Source organism: Colletotrichum acutatum (assembly GCF_030867785.1).
Source record: "Colletotrichum acutatum strain CBS 112980 chromosome Unknown BDZ83scaffold_293, whole genome shotgun sequence".
Classification (NCBI taxonomy): Eukaryota; Fungi; Ascomycota; class Sordariomycetes; order Glomerellales; family Glomerellaceae; genus Colletotrichum; species Colletotrichum acutatum.
Window position 1 is genome coordinate 1 of NW_026849287.1, and position 19,819 is coordinate 19,819.

The 19,819-nt window shown below is 50.5% G+C and overlaps 6 protein-coding genes across 6 annotated transcripts; 3 read left to right on the plus strand and 3 right to left on the minus strand.

The window, feature by feature from the left end:
- Window positions 1-8: 8 nt before the first annotated feature.
- Window positions 9-1,136, plus strand: BDZ83DRAFT_595450 (glycoside hydrolase family 3 C-terminal domain-containing protein; the record flags this gene model as incomplete). The annotated part of the gene is made up of 2 exons (XM_060506796.1): window positions 9-170; window positions 222-1,136. Coding segments are annotated over 2 exons (1,077 nt in total), but the record flags the coding sequence as incomplete, so codon positions are not given.
- Window positions 1,137-3,177: 2,041 nt separating this feature from the next.
- On the plus strand, window positions 3,178-4,262 carry BDZ83DRAFT_686492 (uncharacterized protein). The gene is made up of 2 exons (XM_060511265.1): window positions 3,178-3,355; window positions 3,417-4,262. Exons 1-2 carry the CDS (start codon window positions 3,252-3,254, stop codon window positions 4,246-4,248), a joined length of 936 nt encoding a protein of 311 aa, XP_060357219.1. The 5' UTR covers window positions 3,178-3,251; the 3' UTR covers window positions 4,249-4,262.
- Window positions 4,263-4,501: 239 nt separating this feature from the next.
- Window positions 4,502-5,703, minus strand: BDZ83DRAFT_645087 (uncharacterized protein). Its single transcript, XM_060509814.1, has 2 exons — window positions 5,284-5,703; window positions 4,502-5,205 (listed from the first exon to the last, which is right to left on the minus strand). The coding sequence occupies exons 1-2, from the start codon at window positions 5,661-5,663 to the stop codon at window positions 4,665-4,667; spliced, it is 921 nt and encodes a 306-aa protein (XP_060357220.1). The 5' UTR covers window positions 5,664-5,703; the 3' UTR covers window positions 4,502-4,664.
- Window positions 5,704-6,272: 569 nt separating this feature from the next.
- Window positions 6,273-8,556, minus strand: BDZ83DRAFT_645092 (methionine permease). The gene is made up of 2 exons (XM_060509815.1): window positions 7,026-8,556; window positions 6,273-6,966 (listed from the first exon to the last, which is right to left on the minus strand). Exons 1-2 carry the CDS (start codon window positions 8,148-8,150, stop codon window positions 6,565-6,567), a joined length of 1,527 nt encoding a protein of 508 aa, XP_060357221.1. The 5' UTR covers window positions 8,151-8,556; the 3' UTR covers window positions 6,273-6,564.
- A 2,350-nt stretch (window positions 8,557-10,906) lies between these two features.
- BDZ83DRAFT_595440 (putative serine/threonine-protein kinase) lies at window positions 10,907-13,271 on the plus strand (the record flags this gene model as incomplete). The annotated part of the gene is made up of 4 exons (XM_060506795.1): window positions 10,907-11,256; window positions 11,315-11,420; window positions 11,482-12,268; window positions 12,319-13,271. 4 exons carry the CDS (start codon window positions 10,907-10,909, stop codon window positions 13,269-13,271), a joined length of 2,196 nt encoding a protein of 731 aa, XP_060357222.1.
- A 408-nt stretch (window positions 13,272-13,679) lies between these two features.
- Window positions 13,680-14,514, minus strand: BDZ83DRAFT_736481 (uncharacterized protein). Its single transcript, XM_060512998.1, has 2 exons — window positions 14,382-14,514; window positions 13,680-14,299 (listed from the first exon to the last, which is right to left on the minus strand). The coding sequence occupies exon 2, from the start codon at window positions 14,219-14,221 to the stop codon at window positions 13,736-13,738; it is 486 nt and encodes a 161-aa protein (XP_060357223.1). The 5' UTR covers window positions 14,222-14,299; window positions 14,382-14,514; the 3' UTR covers window positions 13,680-13,735.
- Between the last annotated feature and the right edge of the window lie 5,305 nt (window positions 14,515-19,819).

Consider the following 19,819-nt stretch of genomic DNA (forward strand, 5'->3'; position numbering starts at 1 on the left):
TACCTTCGACGAAGAATACCGACAAACTTTTTGAGCTTGGATACTACTCCTCCCCCGAGATGGCTCAGGCTATACTGGGAACAGAGAGGCATTTCGACCAGGCAGCCAAGGGGGGGACCATTGTCAGTGGGGGGCGTGCTGCAGCCAATGCGCCTTCATACCTACTCGATGTAAGCATCAAACTCTCCCAGATGGGTTATTTCGAGCTGACGGGGCTCTAGCCTTTAAGTTCGCTACAACATAAAGCCGCAATAGATGGCACTTGGGTAAATTGGGATTTGGTGTCTGGAGATCCCGATGTCAATGCTGCCAGTGACGTCTGCCTGGTTTTCATCAACGCCATGGCAACCGAAGGATGGGATCGAGATGGCTTGCACGACGATTTCAGCGATGGCCTCGTCTTGAGTGTAGCTGACAAGTGCGCCAACACAATTGTGGTCGTTCATACAGCCGGCATTCGCCTGGTCGATCAGTGGATTGATCACCCAAATGTTACGGCTACAGTCATCGCCCATCTGCCGGGTCAAGACAGTGGATCAGCCCTTGTTAAGCTCTTATATGGTGAGGCTTCATTCTCTGGGAAGCTCCCGTATACTTTGGCGCGAAACGAAAGCGACTATCCAGTGTACGCACCCTGTGTGAGGCAGGCAAACACCACCAGTCCCCAGTGTGATTTCACTGAAGGCGTATTCGTTGACTATCGCGCCTTTGACGAAAGAGGCATCGAGCCAAGATTTGAATTCGGCTTTGGCTTGACGTACACACAATTCACCTACTCTTCCCTCCTGGTCAAGACGCAGAATGTTTTGATAGGCGCTGCATCAAATACTAATGCCTTGTGGGAGGTTATACTGAATGTTGAGGCATCATTCAACAATACTGGCAGTCGTGCTGGCGAGGAAGTTGTACAGTTATACGTCGCAATCCCCAATAGCCCCCCGAAACAGCTTCGAGGCTTTGATAAGGTGTCATTGGAGATGGGAGACAGCGCTACCATTCAATTTGAATTGACACGAAGAGATCTCAGCATTTGGGACGTTGTGGCTCAAGCTTGGACGCTTCAAGGTGGTAATTATACCATTTTCGTAGGAGCAAGCAGCCGAAATCTGCCTCTTCGATCCTCCTTCACATTGTGATTGAGTGGAATATTATATACGTTAATGATTAAGCCAATAACAGCGGGCCTCATAACCCACACCCAGTTCCCATGATTGGATAGCTGTTATTGAACATTCTTGACGATTATAACGAAGTTCCATTTCTCCGGCCGATCACCGACCTCGACTCCCGAAACTCAGCTGAGACACTCACACTTCGTGGTTGACTAATGCATCGCATAAGACTTGGATTGCAATAGTCGCAATGTCCTGGAGACAAAAGCGTGGACATGATCGTTGGCCGAAAGCATGTCTGGGCGATAGGCAGACTTTATTATGATTGACAAGCGCTTTACGTATTATTAATCTAGATAGTATGTAGAAACTGTACCTTATAACCAAATATATCTGCCTGTTTATATGTAATACTTGATCTACTCGCGTTACTCATATTTATAACTTTTTGCTTTTTTGGTGGAATCTATCGTTAAAACTGATCGTACTAACTGGGTGACAGCCTCTATCAGCACCATTAATGCTCCAACCAACTACAAAGCGACTGCTCTTTTTCTGACCTCTCGTTAATAACTTTTGATTAAAATAACTTTTGATTAGCATACATTTATCTTGAAGCGTCAATGAAACCCATGGGAGTCGGAATTAGATTTCAGGCAAATATAAAAGGTGTCTTGAAAACCTGGTGCATATTCTCTAACATACTTAAGGTAATGGAATTGCCTGAACTTCAGACACCAGATATTTTGAACAGTTATTCCAACGTAAGTAAGCTTATAGTCGGATGCAATGCATTGGAAACTTATTTGCCTAATTTGACACTCAAGGAAGCAGCCCAGCGGCGTGCGCACGCCTGAGGCACGCCACATACATCTTACTGGCTCGGATGGTATCCCCAAAAGTGAAGCGGGCCAAGGCAAGGCGAGCAGAAATGATGCAGATTTAGGGGGAGACGGAGCCTAATTGGCTGAGCCTCTGCAGCCGAAGGCAAAACTAAGAAGGTTTGAAGAACGGATAAAGTATAAATAACAGTCAAACAAATTCCGATCCGAGACATCTATTGATGGAAACAGGGAGTTAACCGGCCATTGGGCCAGGTTTTGACTATCTCGTCATTTTGTCCGGAGCCTGTCTTTTGTACCGGGCCCTTGACTAATCGAAAGATGCTCTCCTACCGTAGATCTTCCTACTATCTCTTGTCTTCAGCGATTTGGCAATGCGTCCGCTATTGAGCCGTTCATGTTCTCATACCAAAACCCACCTTCTGTATTTTGTTATGATAAAACGAAATAAATGGTACTTCGGCTTTTGTATTGGTCTCCACGCACCTGTGTGAGCACATCTGAGTCGGTCCGTTCCGAATGAGTTAAATACTGTTTGAATGAGAGTCACTTTGAATCAGGCTAGCTTTGCCTCCATGATGCGAATACCCTAAGAATGTCCACAGTTATTTGCCTTGAAAAACGACAGCCCTCCAGGCTCAATAAAGCCTAGGCCTTGAAGGTCAATTCCTAGTGTAAAATCCGTGTGTGACAGCGTCTAAGCGGCATGTTACTTGCATCAATCTCTGAAGCCGGTCTCGTGAAATCACGGCTTCCAATAGGTGGCAGCTCACTGAGAGGGTGTAAAGGATGCATCTCCTGCCAACAGAGCCTGCAGGTATAGTGAGAATAACGCGGGGTATTCCCCGTAATACGCGCCATTGGGAACGAACGCATGATTACTGCATGCGGGATGCATTCGCCAACAATAAGTACAATACATATAAACTATGTACGGTTATTGGCCTCATCATATTGCACGGCAACTGATTGACGAATGACTTTCCAGGGCAACCAATCGCTGCGTGGTTCGGTGTGAAAATGTCGTGAGAGCTTGCTGCGCTTCAACGTGGCACCCACAACAACGGAATTGATGGGTGTGCTCCAGCTCGACCTGAGCCTTCTTAGGGGGCGAAACTTGAAGCCCAACGACAAAACATGAGGAGGAAACTCTAGGAGGGGATGGAACATATTATATTTGCCAGTATTCATTATTGAGCCGCGACTCAAGAGCAAGATTATTAAAAGCCCGTCGTAGCACCGTGTCTTCGGACTCTATCTTCCTACCTTACTCGATTCAGTAGGTTTTCCACTAGCCATGGACACAAACGGATGGTCCCCAGCCTCGCCGCTTGATCAGGCGAGTAATCACATCCCAGAGACCTCTGTGGGACATACGCAGGACGTAGGTCCCGAGGTGTCGTAAGTCTACTCTGATATCCTACATTGGGATCTGGCATCTTCGACTAACGATTCTCCAAAGCCCCTATGCAAGTCCGACATGCAACGTCTACTTCGAGAGTGGTCAGCCCTTTAGGGTGCCTAGCAACCTTCTTTGTCAAGAACTTGAGAACATCCGCCTTCGAAGCCATGGCGAAATACGGCTGAAGCATATACCAGATGAGGCAGGCCATGTACTCATCCACTTTCTCCATACGGGATCATGGCAAACCTTGCGGGCCAAAGACTCCAGCGACACGCCAAAGAATGCCACTTATCTTGGAACAAGTCTATATGTTTATGCCACTTCGCAAGCATACAAGATTCCACTGCTGGCCGAGCTTGCCAAGGAAAATGTTTCTCTCTCCGCTGAGACTTTGCCTGCCCTGGAGGTTCTTTCTCTGGCTTCAGATGCTTGTCAATCTCTCGGTGAAGATGACCCATGGTTCTCAGCATTCGTTAAGCGACGCATCCGTCACCTATTCGAAGACTCATCTTCTTTGAACAAAGCCGGTCTCCTAGGGTGTTTCGACAACGCAACAACGTACTCTAAGCTCTTAGTCAAGAGCTTGATTGAAATTTGCTGCGATTACTCGATTTCTGTCAATCCAAGCGAGTCTCAACCGTCGCCTCGGATTGTACCCACGGTTGCCTCCAAGCCAGTTCCTGTTCCTTGGTCGGACACGGCCGAGCCAGAAGTGGACCTGAGCGGGGAGTTGACCTTGGAATCAGCCCTAGGAAACAGTCTAACATCGACCTCGAAGAAAGACAAGAAAAAGAAGAAGAAGGGTAAGAAGTTGGACGAGACCCTTGCTGAGTCTGACGTGGTGAGTCCCAGAGATGCTGCAGAGTACGTAACCAACGGCCGCCATTGAATAGTTGATAGTTGGTCAAGATATCAAATTGAAGTGCATCGTTTCCAGATTCGGGGTTTCTGTCTAAACCTTGGCGAGGAAGTTCTAAAGTCCATTGATATGTATACTCAGCTACCAGAACGGCCATGGCGGGTCGGTTCAAAACACAAAGTCCAAATGCATAGTAAGTACCAAAGAGTAAAATAGACATGATTATTCGAGTCTTTTCACTTCGCTGCTGAATATACTACCAGCAGACTGATTTGACTGTATAGGATGAATTGCAAGTGATATTACTTCTTTGCTACAATAATGACAGGGATTGTCACACGTCCTGATCATCGTTCCCGACATGAAGCTTCTTTAAACAGGAAAATCCATCATCACCTTGCATTCGCACCTCAAATGAAAAAGAGAGACACGCTGAGATTTGTGGCCTATACTTGGTCTTCCGGATGGAAAACGAGAGCTCGAACCTCTATGCTTTCTCTTGGTGGTGCATCCGAACTTGCTGTTGGATCAACGAAAGCAGTGTGGGGGACTCTTCTAGCTCTTCCGTCCGTCTTGCTGTCGAAACACTTGATGAGAATTACTTCGTTCGGTGTGAGACGATCTTTGTAGTACCACTTGTGAGCGTTGCTGTGTCTCACTGCGTACGTTTCTCCTCGCCGATCAGGGTAAATCAATTCGGTTATGACTAGGTCCGAGTCGGCGACAGACCTGGCGTCCGCAATGGCGAGTGGATCTCGTTGAACTGTTCTGATGGGCCTCCAAACGTTGATGATTTGCACTCGACCTTTGAGCAACTTATGGGCATCATCTGGGAGGTGGTGGGGAACACGGGAAAGAGCGGCCTTGTAAGATTGATCAATATGAACTCTCTGCACGGGTCCGCGAGCTGCTCGTCCTTGTGCTGCTGTGCCAGGTAGCTGCCGACGAATAGTGTGGTCAAAGATAAAAACGCGACTAGCACCCGTCCTACATATAACTTATGAGCTGAAACGACGGCAAGATAGGATTGGTCCCGTGAAGTCTTTTCGAGGATACCATACTCACACGGCTTTGAGAAGTTCTTCAACTTCGGCGTAGTAAGACGACCTGATCTGATCATCGTCTTGAAACTGCTTTTCAGTCGACCGGCTGTGGTGAATCTGAAACCCATTTCTATCGAGAGAAAATTCCTCTTCATCGCCTGTGAGGTCGCTGATCGTCACAGAGTGGGATTCAAATGGCCGGTCATACGTTTCTGGCCTGTCAACGTATGTAGGATGTGGAGGTGATCCATCCTCGTTATCTTTGTGGTAGTTCAATGTTGCTTCCACTCCCTTGCGTCTTTGATTCGACTCGCGCAGATCATTCGCGCTGTGGCGTTGAGCGTACTGAGGAGAGCCCAGCCCTGCGGAAAAGGGGACGTTCTGAACCTCTACTGCTGCCATGCTCGCTCCTAAGTACTAAAAGTTTGTAGTGGCACTGGGGTCATAGGGATAAATCAATACCAACAATATGGTAGGCTCAAAAGGTGCAGCAAAGCTCCAACTATAAATCATTTTCGACGAGCCACACTTGAGGTTCATTCTAACCTAGATCCACACGGTCTTCCCTGGCACGCGATATTTGTCCGGCCATGGGCAATGTGTGGATTGATAATCAACCCCAATCGAAACACTTGGTGTGACCGTACTCCAGGACCTATTGGTTCAAGCTTTGACTGTGAGAGAGATAATATGACACCCATGCGGTTGTGATTTCAAATCCGCATGGGCATCGCCCCAATGAAGCTCGGTCGAACGTGCCTCGGCCCAAGTTATGGTTGCGGAGTAGAATGGTGTCATCGTTATAATGGTCCGCATTGATAATCACAGATCCTTGCCACCGCACTCCATCTGCTGTGAAGAGACTTTTTAGCCATTGCTAGGGAGAGAGACTAGCGGGCGTTGAAATATTTCGAAAGTGACTTCCAAGCAAACGTTGGAATCGATACTAAATCATAAGGCACCTAGTTGAATCACCATTTGGATGCGCGAGGGAAATGCGATTACGAGTATGGGCCTGAATTTTAGAGATTTACGCTATAAATAAAAAGAGGATGCCACTGGAAGAGAACCGAAAAGCTGCATGTTACAAATGTGTGGTACTCGATCGGCTTCTAAATGTTTGTATGGACAAGTCTTGTAATGGTTGTTCCATCACTCAGGATCTCTTCCTTTTCCTCAATCTTATAACCTCCCCAACGTGGCAGAATGACTGTCCAGACGTACCAATATATCACTCCAGCTGTCAGGCTGGTGGACTGCAGCATCAGTCCACAAAGATCTACGGTCTGGTCGGAAGTCTCACTTACATGCTCACACCAATAATTGCATACGTGGCGTAAAACAATCCGTTTGGCGGCTTTATATCTGGCGGGAAAAAAGGCGCTGCAAGTAGGGCTATGCTTAGGCCGATTCGTAAGATCACAGCCGGAATAAATGCCTTGAATGGACGTTTAATATCGGGACGTCTGACACGTAGCCACAAAAGCCCTACTCCAACTGCCAACGCTAGAATTTGCCCTGGATAGCCCTCAACCTCTAGGATAAACGAATAAACGTCCCTGGATGGCGGCAACGCAATGACTAGAAATGATGGAATGTAGTGAACAAAGAGCCCGCCTAGAGGGGAGTTGAAGGGTTTTGTGGATGACAGAATGTCCGAAAACGGGAGAAAGCCTTGTCGGGCAATCTCTTGTTTTGTACGCGCCTAAAGTCATCGTATAAGTACAGCATCCGCAACAAGCTGACAACAAGGAGAGATCATACCGCAGAAAAGGCAACGACGAGAACATTAGCTCCTGCACTCAGAGCAACTGCCAGAGGAAGAATAGTTTTGCCAACTCTCTCACCAAAGATTCGTTCAAAGAAAAGGGCCGCTATCAGCTCGCCGCTCTGCTTTATCTCATCGATGGGAATGACAAGAAAGTATGCTATATTGATAAGTGCGTAAAGTCCGCACGCGGTGATCAATGCCGACATCGTCACAGATCGCAAGGTCCGAACTGGGTCTTTGACCTCATTTAGGACGTAGTTGGCGTTGTCAAGCCCTGCGTATGAATAGAAGACTTTGAAAAGGGATGTAGCAATTACACCCCAATTCCAACTGGTGTTTTCCCACAGGTCTCTCCATCCGAGCACTCCAGTAGTTTTCTGGGCAGATTCTTCCGTTGGTCGGAACAAGACAACGTAGAGACCTGAGAATATCATGAAGACAATCAAGGCAACCTTGATCCAACCTAGAAAGTTTTGCAGCCTGATACCGAAGCGTGGGAAACAACCATGGATTAGGGTAACGAATGTGAGGAGTCCAACTGCAATACCTTTTCGAAGGAGATCACTGGGGTTGTCGCCGCCCAGTGCAAATAACAGATATTCGCTAAAAACTATGCAATTGCTCGCTGTAAATCCCAGAAGAACGGCTTGGATGGCGATAAGCGTCGATGCTAGGAATCGAGGTCGACGATATGTGAATTCTAGGTATACTTTGTCTCCCCCAGACCGTGGCAGCATCGAGCCAAACTCTAAGGAGATCATCAATCCGCATGCAGCAATTATTGCGCCAACAATCCAAAGCGAGAGTGACAGACCGGGGCTCCCAACCGAGCGCAGGATTGCGCCCGGAGTAGCAAAGATACCGCTGCCTATCACTCTTGAGATGACAAGAATGTAGGCGCTTTGCCACGTCAACGTGCGGCCGAGTGTCGATGTCTCTGGAAGCACATCGTCTTCAATTGAGCGTGATGGATACGTCGGCCCAGTCACAAAATCTGCTTCATTCGGCTCATCAGTTCCGGTTACGAGCTGCTTGGTATCTGAGCTTTCAGTAGACGACAAGTGTTGCGGCGTAAATGGGATCAGCGACTGCAACTCTGGGTCGTCGTGGCTACTCATATCGTTGAGGGGTGTCGCTGGATTGAGACAATATAAGAGTGCTAGTTGGGTTGTTACTGAACTAGACAGTGGGGGCGCGCAAACCAAATGTAACGGAGCCAAGTTGACAGTCTTCGTGGAACTTCACTTGGATATATAATGAGTATCAAGATAACGTTGTTCACCAATGAAGTCAAGCAATAGCGACATATCCTGTTGACATGGTTCGGCTGTCCGGCTTCGCGGGAAAGATACGCGTTTAACAGGGGGCCTGGAAGGTATCATCAGCCTCGGGCGCGTGTCCACGGATATTGATGCTTGATAAGAATGCGGGTACATTTTGTCTTGTGAGGTGTGTCTCTCATGGCGTAATTGTGTTTCAAAACGTGAATTTTGGTCACAGGCCTCACCAAATGCCCGTCCTGTTCTTAACACGAATTCGCACGCCATCATTGCGCAACCTGACGAAAATTGGGGGTGTGATTATTCAAGATGGCACGTGAAAGAACCCAACCACCATTGCCCCAACTGAAATTTGGCCCCCAATCTGGGGTTCCGGACCCCGGGTGCCCGGCGACGACTCCGCGGTAGCAAACTCCGACACATACATAAACGCAAGATCGGTCTCATGGGATACAGAGGTCAAAGCGCTCGCGTTGTGTTTAACTCATTCTCATCAAAGTTTCGGCATTGTTACTTGACGTGTTCCTGAGATAGATCAGTGAGCATAAAGCATCAGCCTCCTAGTCATGCCGAGGAACTTCACCTTATCTCGAACTCAGATGCACCAACGAAGAATGTTATTCTTGTCCTTCGCCATATGTGTGATACCTATTGTAATTCTCTCGGTATACTTTCGTTGTGGGGGATTTCCGATTGCGCAAGCAATGGTTAGTCGCCGAAAAGTCTATTCAGATTTCCGTAATATTTATTACGGCACGGTTTAGTGAGGAGGCTTAGTACTAACTGCAAAATGACATTACGTCGGCGCGAGGAGTTGGGCCTCTTCGGCATATCTCAACCATCCTCGATAGACGAGAAATTAGCTTGCTGACTCAACAAACTTGATTTTGAAAGCAGTTCTACTAGCTTGTGCACCAGAACGCTTACTGAATTTGCGATTCGTGACGTTCAAACGCTGCTTCATATGGAGAGACACCAAGTAAGAACTTCATTTTTCCATCAGGAAAACACTTCAACGAGAAGATCATCTACATAAACACTCAGCTCACACAGCTCTTGAGGGCCTCAGATATTTAAGAAGATCTCGTAAACGTATGGTTCCACTTAACAAGCAAGGACTCCAAAACGCGACTCAGATCAGCGCCGTTACAGGCTAGACCCGGTTGGTCGGATCCGGGTTGGCACTCATATTCTGCCGCGGCCCGCGTAGGACCTATTCCAACGCCCTACCCCTTTAGAAACCTGGTTTCTAATATTTCCGTCCTCGCCTTAGATTTTGATACAGATTTTCCCGGTTATCGCTTCACTCAGGCTGGGCTCTTGAAATTTTCCTGGCGAGGCCTACAGAGCCTGGAGACTTGCGGCAACTCCAGGTGAATGATTGGTATACTAAGTACTTTGAGGTTCCACCAAGGAAGGTATCTACAGTGTAGATGGATTGACTCCAAGCTATCCTTCTGATTTTCAGAGACAATTCATTTGCTGAACTGGAGTTCTCCTCTAATTGTTATGCAAGTGAATGTTCCTGGAAAAACTTGAAGCAATGTGAAGGTCGAGATATTCCAGATTCCTTTGAATCCGTGTCGAGTGTTTCGTGAACGATACGTACTCCTTGTTTTCGGCTCACCTATCAGGCGTTGACTTGCTGCCGATCTTATTCAGCTATGACTAGAGCAATACTTGAGAATTTCGTAGTCTAGGTTTGATATGGGTACGTACAACGCCCTTCTGCCGCTCGACCCATACCTTTGACAAGGCATGAAACACATCAAAGAGGGGATAATCACAGCAAGAGGTTGTGTATGGACAAGGACTGAAGGGGATCATTTTGATACTAGGTACATGTGAGGCCCAGTGTGAAGGGAAATTGAGATACAATCATCAACCACCCCGAATTCAGCCCGGTTTTACTAGCACGAAGCGTTCGCTGATCCATAGCTCCCAGCCGCGCTTGACTATCGCTCCTTCCACTAACGAGGGGCTACTTTATCTTAGAAGATGTGGAGATGCAGGACCTTGGTGCCGCCGCTAATCGGCGCTCGTCAGCACTACCATTCCACAAATCAGTGCGCTAAGTGCTGAAGCCCCCGAAAAAGTACAAATGTGAGCAGCGTGTATTTCGGGAGGGTGACCTCGACGCCCCTTTCATATTCTTCCCTCGCCTGTGTTCTGCCAGTGGCTGTATATGGAGCATGCCAAGACTACCTTTTAAACTTCTGACTAGAGTAGTCTCGACCGTTGGCTTGAGCCCTGTGAATAACGAGGACCCAAGATCAGGCAGATATATTTCACAAAAGAGGGGGCCGTCACTTCATAAAATGCTTAGAATCACCTGTATTTTTTGCTGCGAGATATCCGTGGACTTACTGAACTGCAAAATGGAGTTTGGTTCTGGTGGTAGTTTGCTTCCCAGCTATCGAAAGCGACTTCCAAGTGAGCAGGTAGAACGTATGGCCTCGGATACCCGGCTTCCTCTGGCGTCTCCCTCAACATCCCCCGGCTTTACCGCTGCTATACATCCTCAATCTCCCATTTTCCCCCCTCAATCTGACCAAGCCTCTCCAGAGCACCACACCAAGAAGAATTGGGTAGAAATGAAGGCTTCGTCAGCGGCAGAGGGACATCAGACCCCTGAGAACAGCGAGGCGCCACCATTGCCGCTGCCACCCGTTATTATAGCTCAGTACCGGAAACGTCTTGTATGGTGGGCCGTTCGATACTGTATAATTGTCATCGTCATCTTCGTTGCATTTCTTATTCCTCTCATTACATTGAGCAATGATGCAGATTTCGCCGACGGCTCCACACCACAGTCAATTCAGGACAAACAATATCGCAACCTGGTCTATTACATCAGCTTATGGTTGGAGGTAACCTGGGTGGCAGCCGTTTTCTTTGACCTTCTGGGACTCGGCTTGCCATATCTCTTTAGGTTTCTTGCTAGGTCAGTTCACGAGTTACCACGAAATACATGGCCAGGCGCTTAAGATAAATTTACCTAGATACATCAACTCTTCCCATCAGCGGTACTGGAGAATCCTGAAGTTCATGCGTCGCCCGATTTGCTTTCTAGGCACAACTATTGTAACCTTTATCTTCTTTGCCGCTGTAAGTCATATTCATCCAAACGCAGTCTCCGTGGCGGTGTTAACGATTGCTGTCATTCCAGTGCATCAACACAAATGAGCTCCTTGCTGTAAACGTCAATAAGGATCCAAACACATTTGGTTGGGACGATGTTGTAGCCGATATTTTGGAACAAGCTACTCTTTGGGTGGCCTTCTATTTTGTCGAGAAGATTTTAATATCCTACATTTCCGTACACTACCACTATCGAGCAAATCACTTCAAGCTTACTCGTACGAAAGATCTCCAGAACGCCCTGATCACACTTTACGACGCGTCTACATACCTTCACCCATTCCATCGTGGCACATTCGACGAGGAAGATATGATCATCCGCAATGCCAACGGCGGAAGCCATAAACAAGAGCGAATGAGGGTTTCAAGCTACCTTGCTCGACTCGGCCTTGATGGCTACAAGCTTGTTGGACTATTCGGAAATTTTATTTCAGATGACCCTCATGCCCACTGGATGCGTCCAGCAAGTACCTATGCTATTATAGAGCGTGCTTGGGGGAATGAAGACTCGGCGACTGCACTTGCAAGACGGATCTGGTTTTCCTGTGTTACTCAAGACAAGTTTGGCTTGACTCTGGGTGATATCAAAGACATCCTTGGTCCTCACCGTGCTTCGGAAGCCACCAAAATCTTCGCCACCTTGAACGACGGTCAAGGCCACGATATCCGCCTTGAGGAGTTCACGGCGATCGTTCGAGAAGCAGGCAAAACGCGCCAGGACATATACCACAACATCAACAATATGGATCATTGTATTAATACTTTCGATTGGTTTTGTCTTTTTATCATTGCCGCGGTCATGATATTCTTCATCAGTAAGTCCCTCAGTTCGTCCCTCAAAAGATGTCTCTGACGACTGGGACAGTGATTGCGTACGTACCAGCGATGAAGGAAATTCAGAGTGTCTTGTCTTCTTTGGCTATCGGTCTCTCATTCGCCGTTGGTCGGACATTCCATCATCTTCTTGTTGGCATCGTCTTTGTTTTCTTTGACCACCCCTACGATATCGGCGACGTCATCAACGTCTGTAACGCTGGTGCAACTGCAGGCATTGCATGTACGGTAAAACGCCAGTCTCTTCTCTACACGGTTTTCAGACGACTTGACAACAACTGCGATTTGCAAATCTCCAATGAACAACTCACTCAAAAACGAGTGGAGAACTACACCAGATCCGGCATCAACCGTCAAGGAATGTCTTTGTTCGTGGACTTCAGGACCAGTTTTACGGATATCATGCGTCTAAGAGGCATACTAGAGGAGTTTCTAGCCCAGAACTCTAGAGACTATGTCCCAGAGACATTAGGATTGAACGTTGCCAGTCTCCATGAGCTCAACAAAATGGAGCTGAGAATTGCCTTCACCCATCGCAACAACTGGTCAGACGATAAACTCCGCTCTCAGCGGAGCAACAGATTCCACTGTGCTCTGGTCTCTGCCTGCCGCTCTATTCCCCTTTATAAGCCAGGTGGTATGTCTCCATCTGCTGGGGAGAACGGAAATCCCATGTATACCGTTCAACTGGATACATCAAATGAGCTACAAGAGAACATCAAGAAGGAACAGACTCGCCGACATGGCCTAAGATGGGACCACGTTGAGCAAGATTCGAATCAGGTCCAAAACCAACCGCTTTCCAACAATGCTGAGGTTGGAAGGACTGAAGACAAGACTAAAACAGACAAGGCAAAAGAACAGGAGGCTTTTCTCAAATTAGCAAGGCTTACGATGGGGAACGAAAGAATAGGAGCCAGCACCGGTGTAGATTTGCCGGCTTCTAGGACGGGCTTGCGTCAATCACGCCGGCCTCTCGCTTGATTGTAAATGTAACCGACAGCCTTCTACTTTTGATCAGGCCAAGTGATATCAGCCCAGTTGAACCAACTTTAATTCAATAAATCCGTGCAAACAAGGTACACGTTGGCGCCATTCCTCTCTCCTTTTCCCATTGCCCACCTTGAGAGCCAGACTTGGGCTAGTCACTGGCCTTGTGAACTCACCTGCCTCTCCTTCCTTCCGTAGAAGCAAAAACAAACCTTCGTCAAGCAAATCTTTGTGGCATCAGGTTCCCCTTTGATCCCGGTCACATTAGAGGGAGATCTACAGAGCGACGACTAATCTGGACTCGGTTTTTGTGCTGGGAGGCGCAGACGCGTTCACTTACCTGACGCATCAGCGACTGGCTCTGAATAATCACAGTACCAGCTTGAATGAGCAGTACAAAGTCTAGCATCATGTTTGGCTTATAGTACCGAAACAAGTCGAGCGCTTCTTGTTGCCATCTACTGTATGTAATCTGGTAGCCTTTCAATGGCACTCAAATCTATTCCACGTTTCCACTTAGGTGAGCCGACCAGTTTCGACGTCTTGGTGTCTGGCTGTTGCTTGTGACGTAAACCCTTCGTCTGTTCCATCCAAGCGAGAACCTCTATATAATTGAGTCTATCATCTTCCCAACCGTGATGCTCGGTTGACTCGGCCAATTGGTCTCTGTATCCTTTAGGTTCCGGCTTTGGAAATTGGGTGGAGGTCAGGTCCCTATCGTGTCTTTGAATCGTGCAAATCTCGCCTGTATGTGGTGGAAGGTCTCCTAGTCGGTGGGAATAGGTGCAATCGTCGACTTGATTCAATGATACAGGGCTAAAAGCCAATCTGGAGATCACGCCACTACTGCGATAGTTCTGCACCCTGGGTCCTCTTGGGAATGGTAATCGTGACGGCAGGTAACTCTGCTCTCCGCTCTTCTTTTGCTTCGGTAAATCGGCCATTGCCCATTGTGTAGCAAACGGAGAAGGCCAAGATACCTGCAGTGGTTGGCAGAACGACAGTATTGATAGTTAGTGTTGCTTAGAAATTCAGTCAGCCAATGAAGTGGTACTAAGAATGGGGACGTCAGATTGTGGATGGGGCGAGAGAGGAGCACTAAACTTTCTTTCGGCTGCTGTCTCCTCACTCTACTATATGGCATATAGCGTTTCTGTTCAACGACAAAGAAAGACGGAAACCAAATTCGACTTCTACTGTAGTATTGATCAGAGGATTGGGGAATTTTCGATATTTGATTGTGTGAAGAATCATTCGACGTTGTTGGGTTGAGCGCTGTCGAGAAGCTCCGAAACGCGCTACGTGGCACTAGCACGATCTACCGCGTGGCGTCTCTGCGCACGTCCCGACGCGATGGATCTCGAGCCAGATTCGACGTCCATCACCGTTGCGAGGGAGGCGGTGGCAGCGAGCGACGAGGACCTGCCATCACGAAGGGTGCGAAAGCCATCCGCGAAAGCCCAACTGAACCAGACTCATCAAGAGATAATCGACAATGCGACCGACGGAGCGACGGAGGTTGCTGGTGGTGGCCGGCGGACGACGACCAAGCGAGCCACAACCCTGGCCAAGGAACGCGCGAAACCCATAGAGGATGACGACAAAGGGCTGCTCCTGACGATGGGCAAGCAGGTCAAAGAGCTACACACAGCGGTCAAGATCATGTTCGATGCGTGGAAGAAGTCGGAAGCACGGAATAAAAACGTTGAGGCAGAGCTTCGCGTGGTCACTTCGGAGCTGCAAACAGTCAAGAGCGAGCTACAGGCCGTCAAAGGAGAGCTGCAAGCGATGAAAGAACGCGTGGAGGACGAAAGCGCCAAGACGAACGAAAACCTCGAAGCACTCGCAACAGTTGCTGCGACGCGGAACAGCCCAAGTGTGTCCTACGCGGACGTCGCGCGAAGCGGCTTAGGTGGGCAAGGTCGCGACTCGCGGGTAGCCACGGCGGGCAACGCGACGCTGCCGAGCCGCAGCGACCCCTTCTGTACGATCGATACATCAAGAGTTGAAGAAGGCAGCGACAAGCTCAACCCAGGCCGGATCCGGGCTGCGGTGGAAAAGGAGATGCGCGCGTTGGACGGACAGGGTAGCTGGCGGTGTCTGGCCGTCACGGTAGACCCAAGGAACGCGGATAGGATCCGGATCATTTGTCGCGACGATGCGGAGCATAGGTATGTCAAGCAGATCGCGGAGAAGAGCTTCGGCCGTGGAGCACGCGTGCTACGAGACGAACTCTATCCCGTGAAGATCGACAACGTGAAGCGAATTGAGGTACTGGATGAGAAGGGCAATGTCAGGGCTGAAGCGGCGGAGGCACTTAGCCGAGAAAACGAGACCACGGTTGCCAAGATTTCTTGGCTTAGCAAGAAAGAGATACCCAAGGCGTATGGGTCCATGGTCGTGTTCGTGACCAAGGCCGGTGATGCGCGTAGACTGATCTCCGAGGGCTTCTTCCACGTTGGAGGAGAGTCCGGCACGACGATGGCGTTTGAACGGCGGCCGCGCCCCCAGCAGTGCTACAACTGCCAGCAGATCACGAAGCACAAGGCGTACCAGTGCGTAAACCCCCGGGTGTGTGGACGATGCGCCAAGGTAGGCCACCACCACTCTGAATGCCGTGAGACGATCGTGACATGTGTGCCCTGTGGCGGACCGCACGAGTCGTTCAGCAAGAACTGTCCGAAGCTGTATCCGCGTTCCCATGAGTAGGAAGGTCCAGATCCTTCAGCTCAACGTGAGGAAACAGGCTGCAGTGCACGAAAGTCTGATGAATGATGAGGCGTTGCGCGACTTCACGGCCATAGCGGTGCAGGAGCCATGGGCGCGGAGGATAGAAGGTAAGGTCATTACGGTTCCGATGGGCAATAGCAGGTGGACGAGGATGGTACCAACGGAGTGGAGGGACGAAGGAAGATGGGGAATCAGGAGTTTGCTTTGGGTGAACAGAGACGTAGAGACAGAGCAGCTGCCGATAGCGTCCTCGGATATCACTGCGGCCATCGTCCGGCTTCCGGATCGAAGACTGATAGTGGCGTCGGTGTACGTGCCGGTGCAGAGGCCGGAGATGCTGCGGCAGGCGTGCGACCTGCTGAGACAAGCTATCACGAATGTCCGAGGAGGAACAGGGGAGAGGGTGGACGTGGTTCTGGTAGGAGACTTCAACTGCCACGACTACCTGTGGGGAGGTGACGATGTGTCGGAGGGCCGGCAGGGCGAGGCGGACCCGATCATCGATCTAATGAGCGAGTACTCGCTCCGCAGCCTCCTTCCGCGTGGCACGAAGACGTGGGAGAAGAACGATGCGGCAACGACGATCGACCTATCCCTCGCGTCCGAAGAGCTAGCAAGAACGGTGGTACGATGCGGCCTGCACGAGACGGACCACGGGTCGGACCACCGGGCGATCGAGACGACCTTCGACATCGCCGCGCCTGAGATGGAAAGCCGGCCACGGCTCCTCCTCAAGAACGCCCCATGGAAGCAAATCAATGAGAGAGTAGAAGCAAACCTAGGGCGAATGCCAACAGGAGGTACGGTGCAGCAACAGACGGATCGACTGATGTCTGTGGTGTGCGAGGCAGTAGAGGCACTGACACCTACGGCCAAGCCATCACCGTATGCAAAGAGATGGTGGACGGCTGACCTCACCCAGCTCCGGCAGATCCATACCCACTGGAGAAACCGGGCGAGAGCGGAGAGAAGGGCAGGTAACAGTCAACCTGAACTGGAGCAACGCGCACGCTCGGCAGCCAAGCAATATCACGATGCCATCCGACAACAGAAGAAGAGCCATTGGGAGGACTTTCTGGCCGACGACGCCAATATCTGGAAGGCCGCGAAGTATCTCGACGCCAGTAAAGGGGCATCTTTCGACAAGATACCTCAACTTAAAAGGGCGGATGGTTCCCAAACGGGAGACGCCGCAGAACAGGCCGAAGAGCTGCTCTCCACATTTTTCCCTCCTCTCCCCAGCATGATCGAGGAGGAGGGGGATCGGCCACAACGATCGCCGGTACCCTTCCCTAACCTCACACTGGGAGAAGTAGAGAGACAGCTCTTTGCGGCAAAGTCGTGGAAAGCACCCGGAGAGGACGGTCTGCCGGTGGCAGTGTGGAAGCACACGTGGCCAGTGGTGAAGGAGAGGGTGCTTACACTCTTCCAGACCTCACTGGATGAAGGGTGTTGCCGAGGCAGTGGCGACACGCAAAGATCATCCCGCTGAAGAAGCCAAACAAAAGCGACTACGGTATAGCGAAGGCCTGGCGACCGATCTCGCTTCTCTCGACGCTCGGAAAAGTGCTGGAGTCGGTCCTGGCAGAACGTATCTCGCACGCTGTCGAGACGTTCGGCCTCCTTCCCACGAGCCACTTTGGCGCTCGCAAGCAGAGGTCGGCAGAGCAGGCGCTGGTACTGCTGCAGGAGTACATCTACAGAGCGTGGAGAAAGAGAAAGGTGGTCAGTCTGGTCAGCTTCGATGTCAAGGGAGCATACAATGGTGTGTACAAAGAGAGACTACTTCAAAGACTCAGAGCGCGGGGGATCCCGGACAAGCTGGTGAGATGGGTGGACGCCTTCTGCTCCCATAGAACGGCAAGCATCCTGGTTAACGGTCACGAGTCCGAGGCTCGTCCGCTACCACAAGCCGGACTGCCTCAGGGTTCGCCGCTTTCGCCCGTGCTCTTCCTCTTCTTCAACGCCGATCTCGTACAGCACCAAATCGACGAGAACGGGGGCGCGCTGGCCTTCGTCGATGACTACACGCGTGGGTCACAGGCCGATCGCGCGAAGCAAACCGTCAGGGCATCCAAGATATTATCGATCGAGCACTCGCGTGGGAACGACGAAGCGGGGCGACGTTCGAGACGGACAAGACGGCCATCATCCACTTCACGCGCAACTGGAGGCTGCCGGCGGACTCAACCAGCTTCGTCATCAAAGGTGACACTGTCCGAGCAAAGGACCACGTCAAAGTATTGGGAGTGATGATGGACACGAAACTCCGTTTCGAAAAGCACATCGCAGACGCGACGACAAAAGGGCTGGAGGCCGTGCTGGGGCTCAAACGGCTCAAAGGCCTGTCTCCGGCGACGGCCAGACAGCTTTTCGTGGCGGCCGTAGCACCGACGATGGACTACGCGTCGAACGTCTGGAGGTACAGGTGTCGAGCAGCGCAGATGAGGGTGATCAACCGAGTGCAGAGGATTGGCGCCCAAGCGATCGTGGGAACCTTCAACACGGTGGCCACGGCGGTCGCTGAAGCGGAGGCAAGCATACAATCGGCGCAAGAGAGGTACGACAGAAAATCAACGACATTCTGGGTACGGCTGCGAAGCCTTCCCAAGACCCATCCGCTTCGACGTCTGCGGGCGGTGGCCTTTAGACGGTTTCCGTCACCCTTCCAGTTGATGGCGGAGGCCTATCGCGACCTACCCCTTGACAAGCTGGAGACTATCGAAGGGTATTCGATCGCTCCTTGGGAACGTCGTATTGATACAGTAGTCGACGACGACACGGTCAAGGCCTCTGAGGCAATCCGGTCTGGATGGGCAGTGAGGATAGCGACAGGGAGCTCAGCAAGGAACGAGGTTGTGGGCTTTGGAACGGCGACGACGCTGCCCGCATCTTTCAGAGGGGGCGGTGGCGTCGTGACGGCCTCGCGTACGTTCGGTCAGAGAACGGAGCAGAACCCGTATGTAGCAGAGCTAGCGGCACTGGCAGAAGCGGTCAAGTCTCTCCCAGAGAGACTCGAGTACCGGGCCATCCACGTCTTCACCCGCAACAAGCGGCAGTGTTGGTGATGCACAACCCGCGGCAGCAGTCAGGCCAACAAGAGATCCGACAACTATATGCCAGCGTGCAAGCTCTGCAGAGACGAGGCAACAAGAGTCACTCTCTTCTGGCTTCCATCATCGATAGAGTCAGACCTGGCGCAAGCGGCCAAAAGCAGCAGCAAAGGAAAGTACCCAAGTAAACAAGACACCACAAAAACGGCCGGCCAGAGCCTACTCGACGGCACTTAGGATCGCTTTACAGAGCGTGCGACAGAAGCACGGAGCCTTGCCCGACAACGTAGGAGCATATTCGAAGAAGATCGACATAGCCCTGCCGGGAAACCACACACGCAAGCTGTATGACGGACTGGCCTGGAAAGAAGCCAGCATTCTAGCGCAACTACGCACCGGAATGGCAAGGCTGAACTGGTACCTCTACCAGATCGGCGCAACCGCCGCGGCGCTATGCGCTTGCGGGCAATCTGCAGAAACGGTAGAGCATTTTCTCTTTCGATGCACACAGTGGACGGCACAGCGGACTCGGATGCTCCAACAGACGGAAACGCGGAGAGGAAATCTGTCATACTTCCTGGGAGGAAAGCGCGCGTCCGACCCTAAGGATTGGTCGCCAAGCGTAGACGTTGTCAAAGAGACGATCAAGTTCGCCATGAGCACGGAGAGGGCTAGATGCACAGATCAGCCAGCAGCGAAACCACACGCAACTAACATCATCAAATTAACCGGAGACACCCCCACGCATCCTCGTGCCAA

Bases quoted from the DNA above. Each gene is read 5' to 3' on its own strand.
- BDZ83DRAFT_686492 (XM_060511265.1), top strand. From the start codon at position 3,252: ATGGACACAAACGGATGGTCCCCAGCCTCGCCGCTTGATCAGGCGAGT. The intron at 3,356-3,416 runs GTAAGTCTACTC...GATTCTCCAAAG, and splicing joins GACGTAGGTCCCGAGGTGTC to CCCCTATGCAAGTCCGACAT.
- BDZ83DRAFT_736481 (XM_060512998.1), bottom strand. From the start codon at position 14,221: ATGGCCGATTTACCGAAGCAAAAGAAGAGCGGAGAGCAGAGTTACCTG.
- BDZ83DRAFT_645087 (XM_060509814.1), bottom strand. From the start codon at position 5,663: ATGGCAGCAGTAGAGGTTCAGAACGTCCCCTTTTCCGCAGGGCTGGGC. The intron at 5,206-5,283 runs GTGAGTATGGTA...AGTTATATGTAG, and splicing joins GAAGAACTTCTCAAAGCCGT to GACGGGTGCTAGTCGCGTTT.
- BDZ83DRAFT_645092 (XM_060509815.1), bottom strand. From the start codon at position 8,150: ATGAGTAGCCACGACGACCCAGAGTTGCAGTCGCTGATCCCATTTACG. The intron at 6,967-7,025 runs GTATGATCTCTC...CGATGACTTTAG, and splicing joins TCGTCGTTGCCTTTTCTGCG to GCGCGTACAAAACAAGAGAT.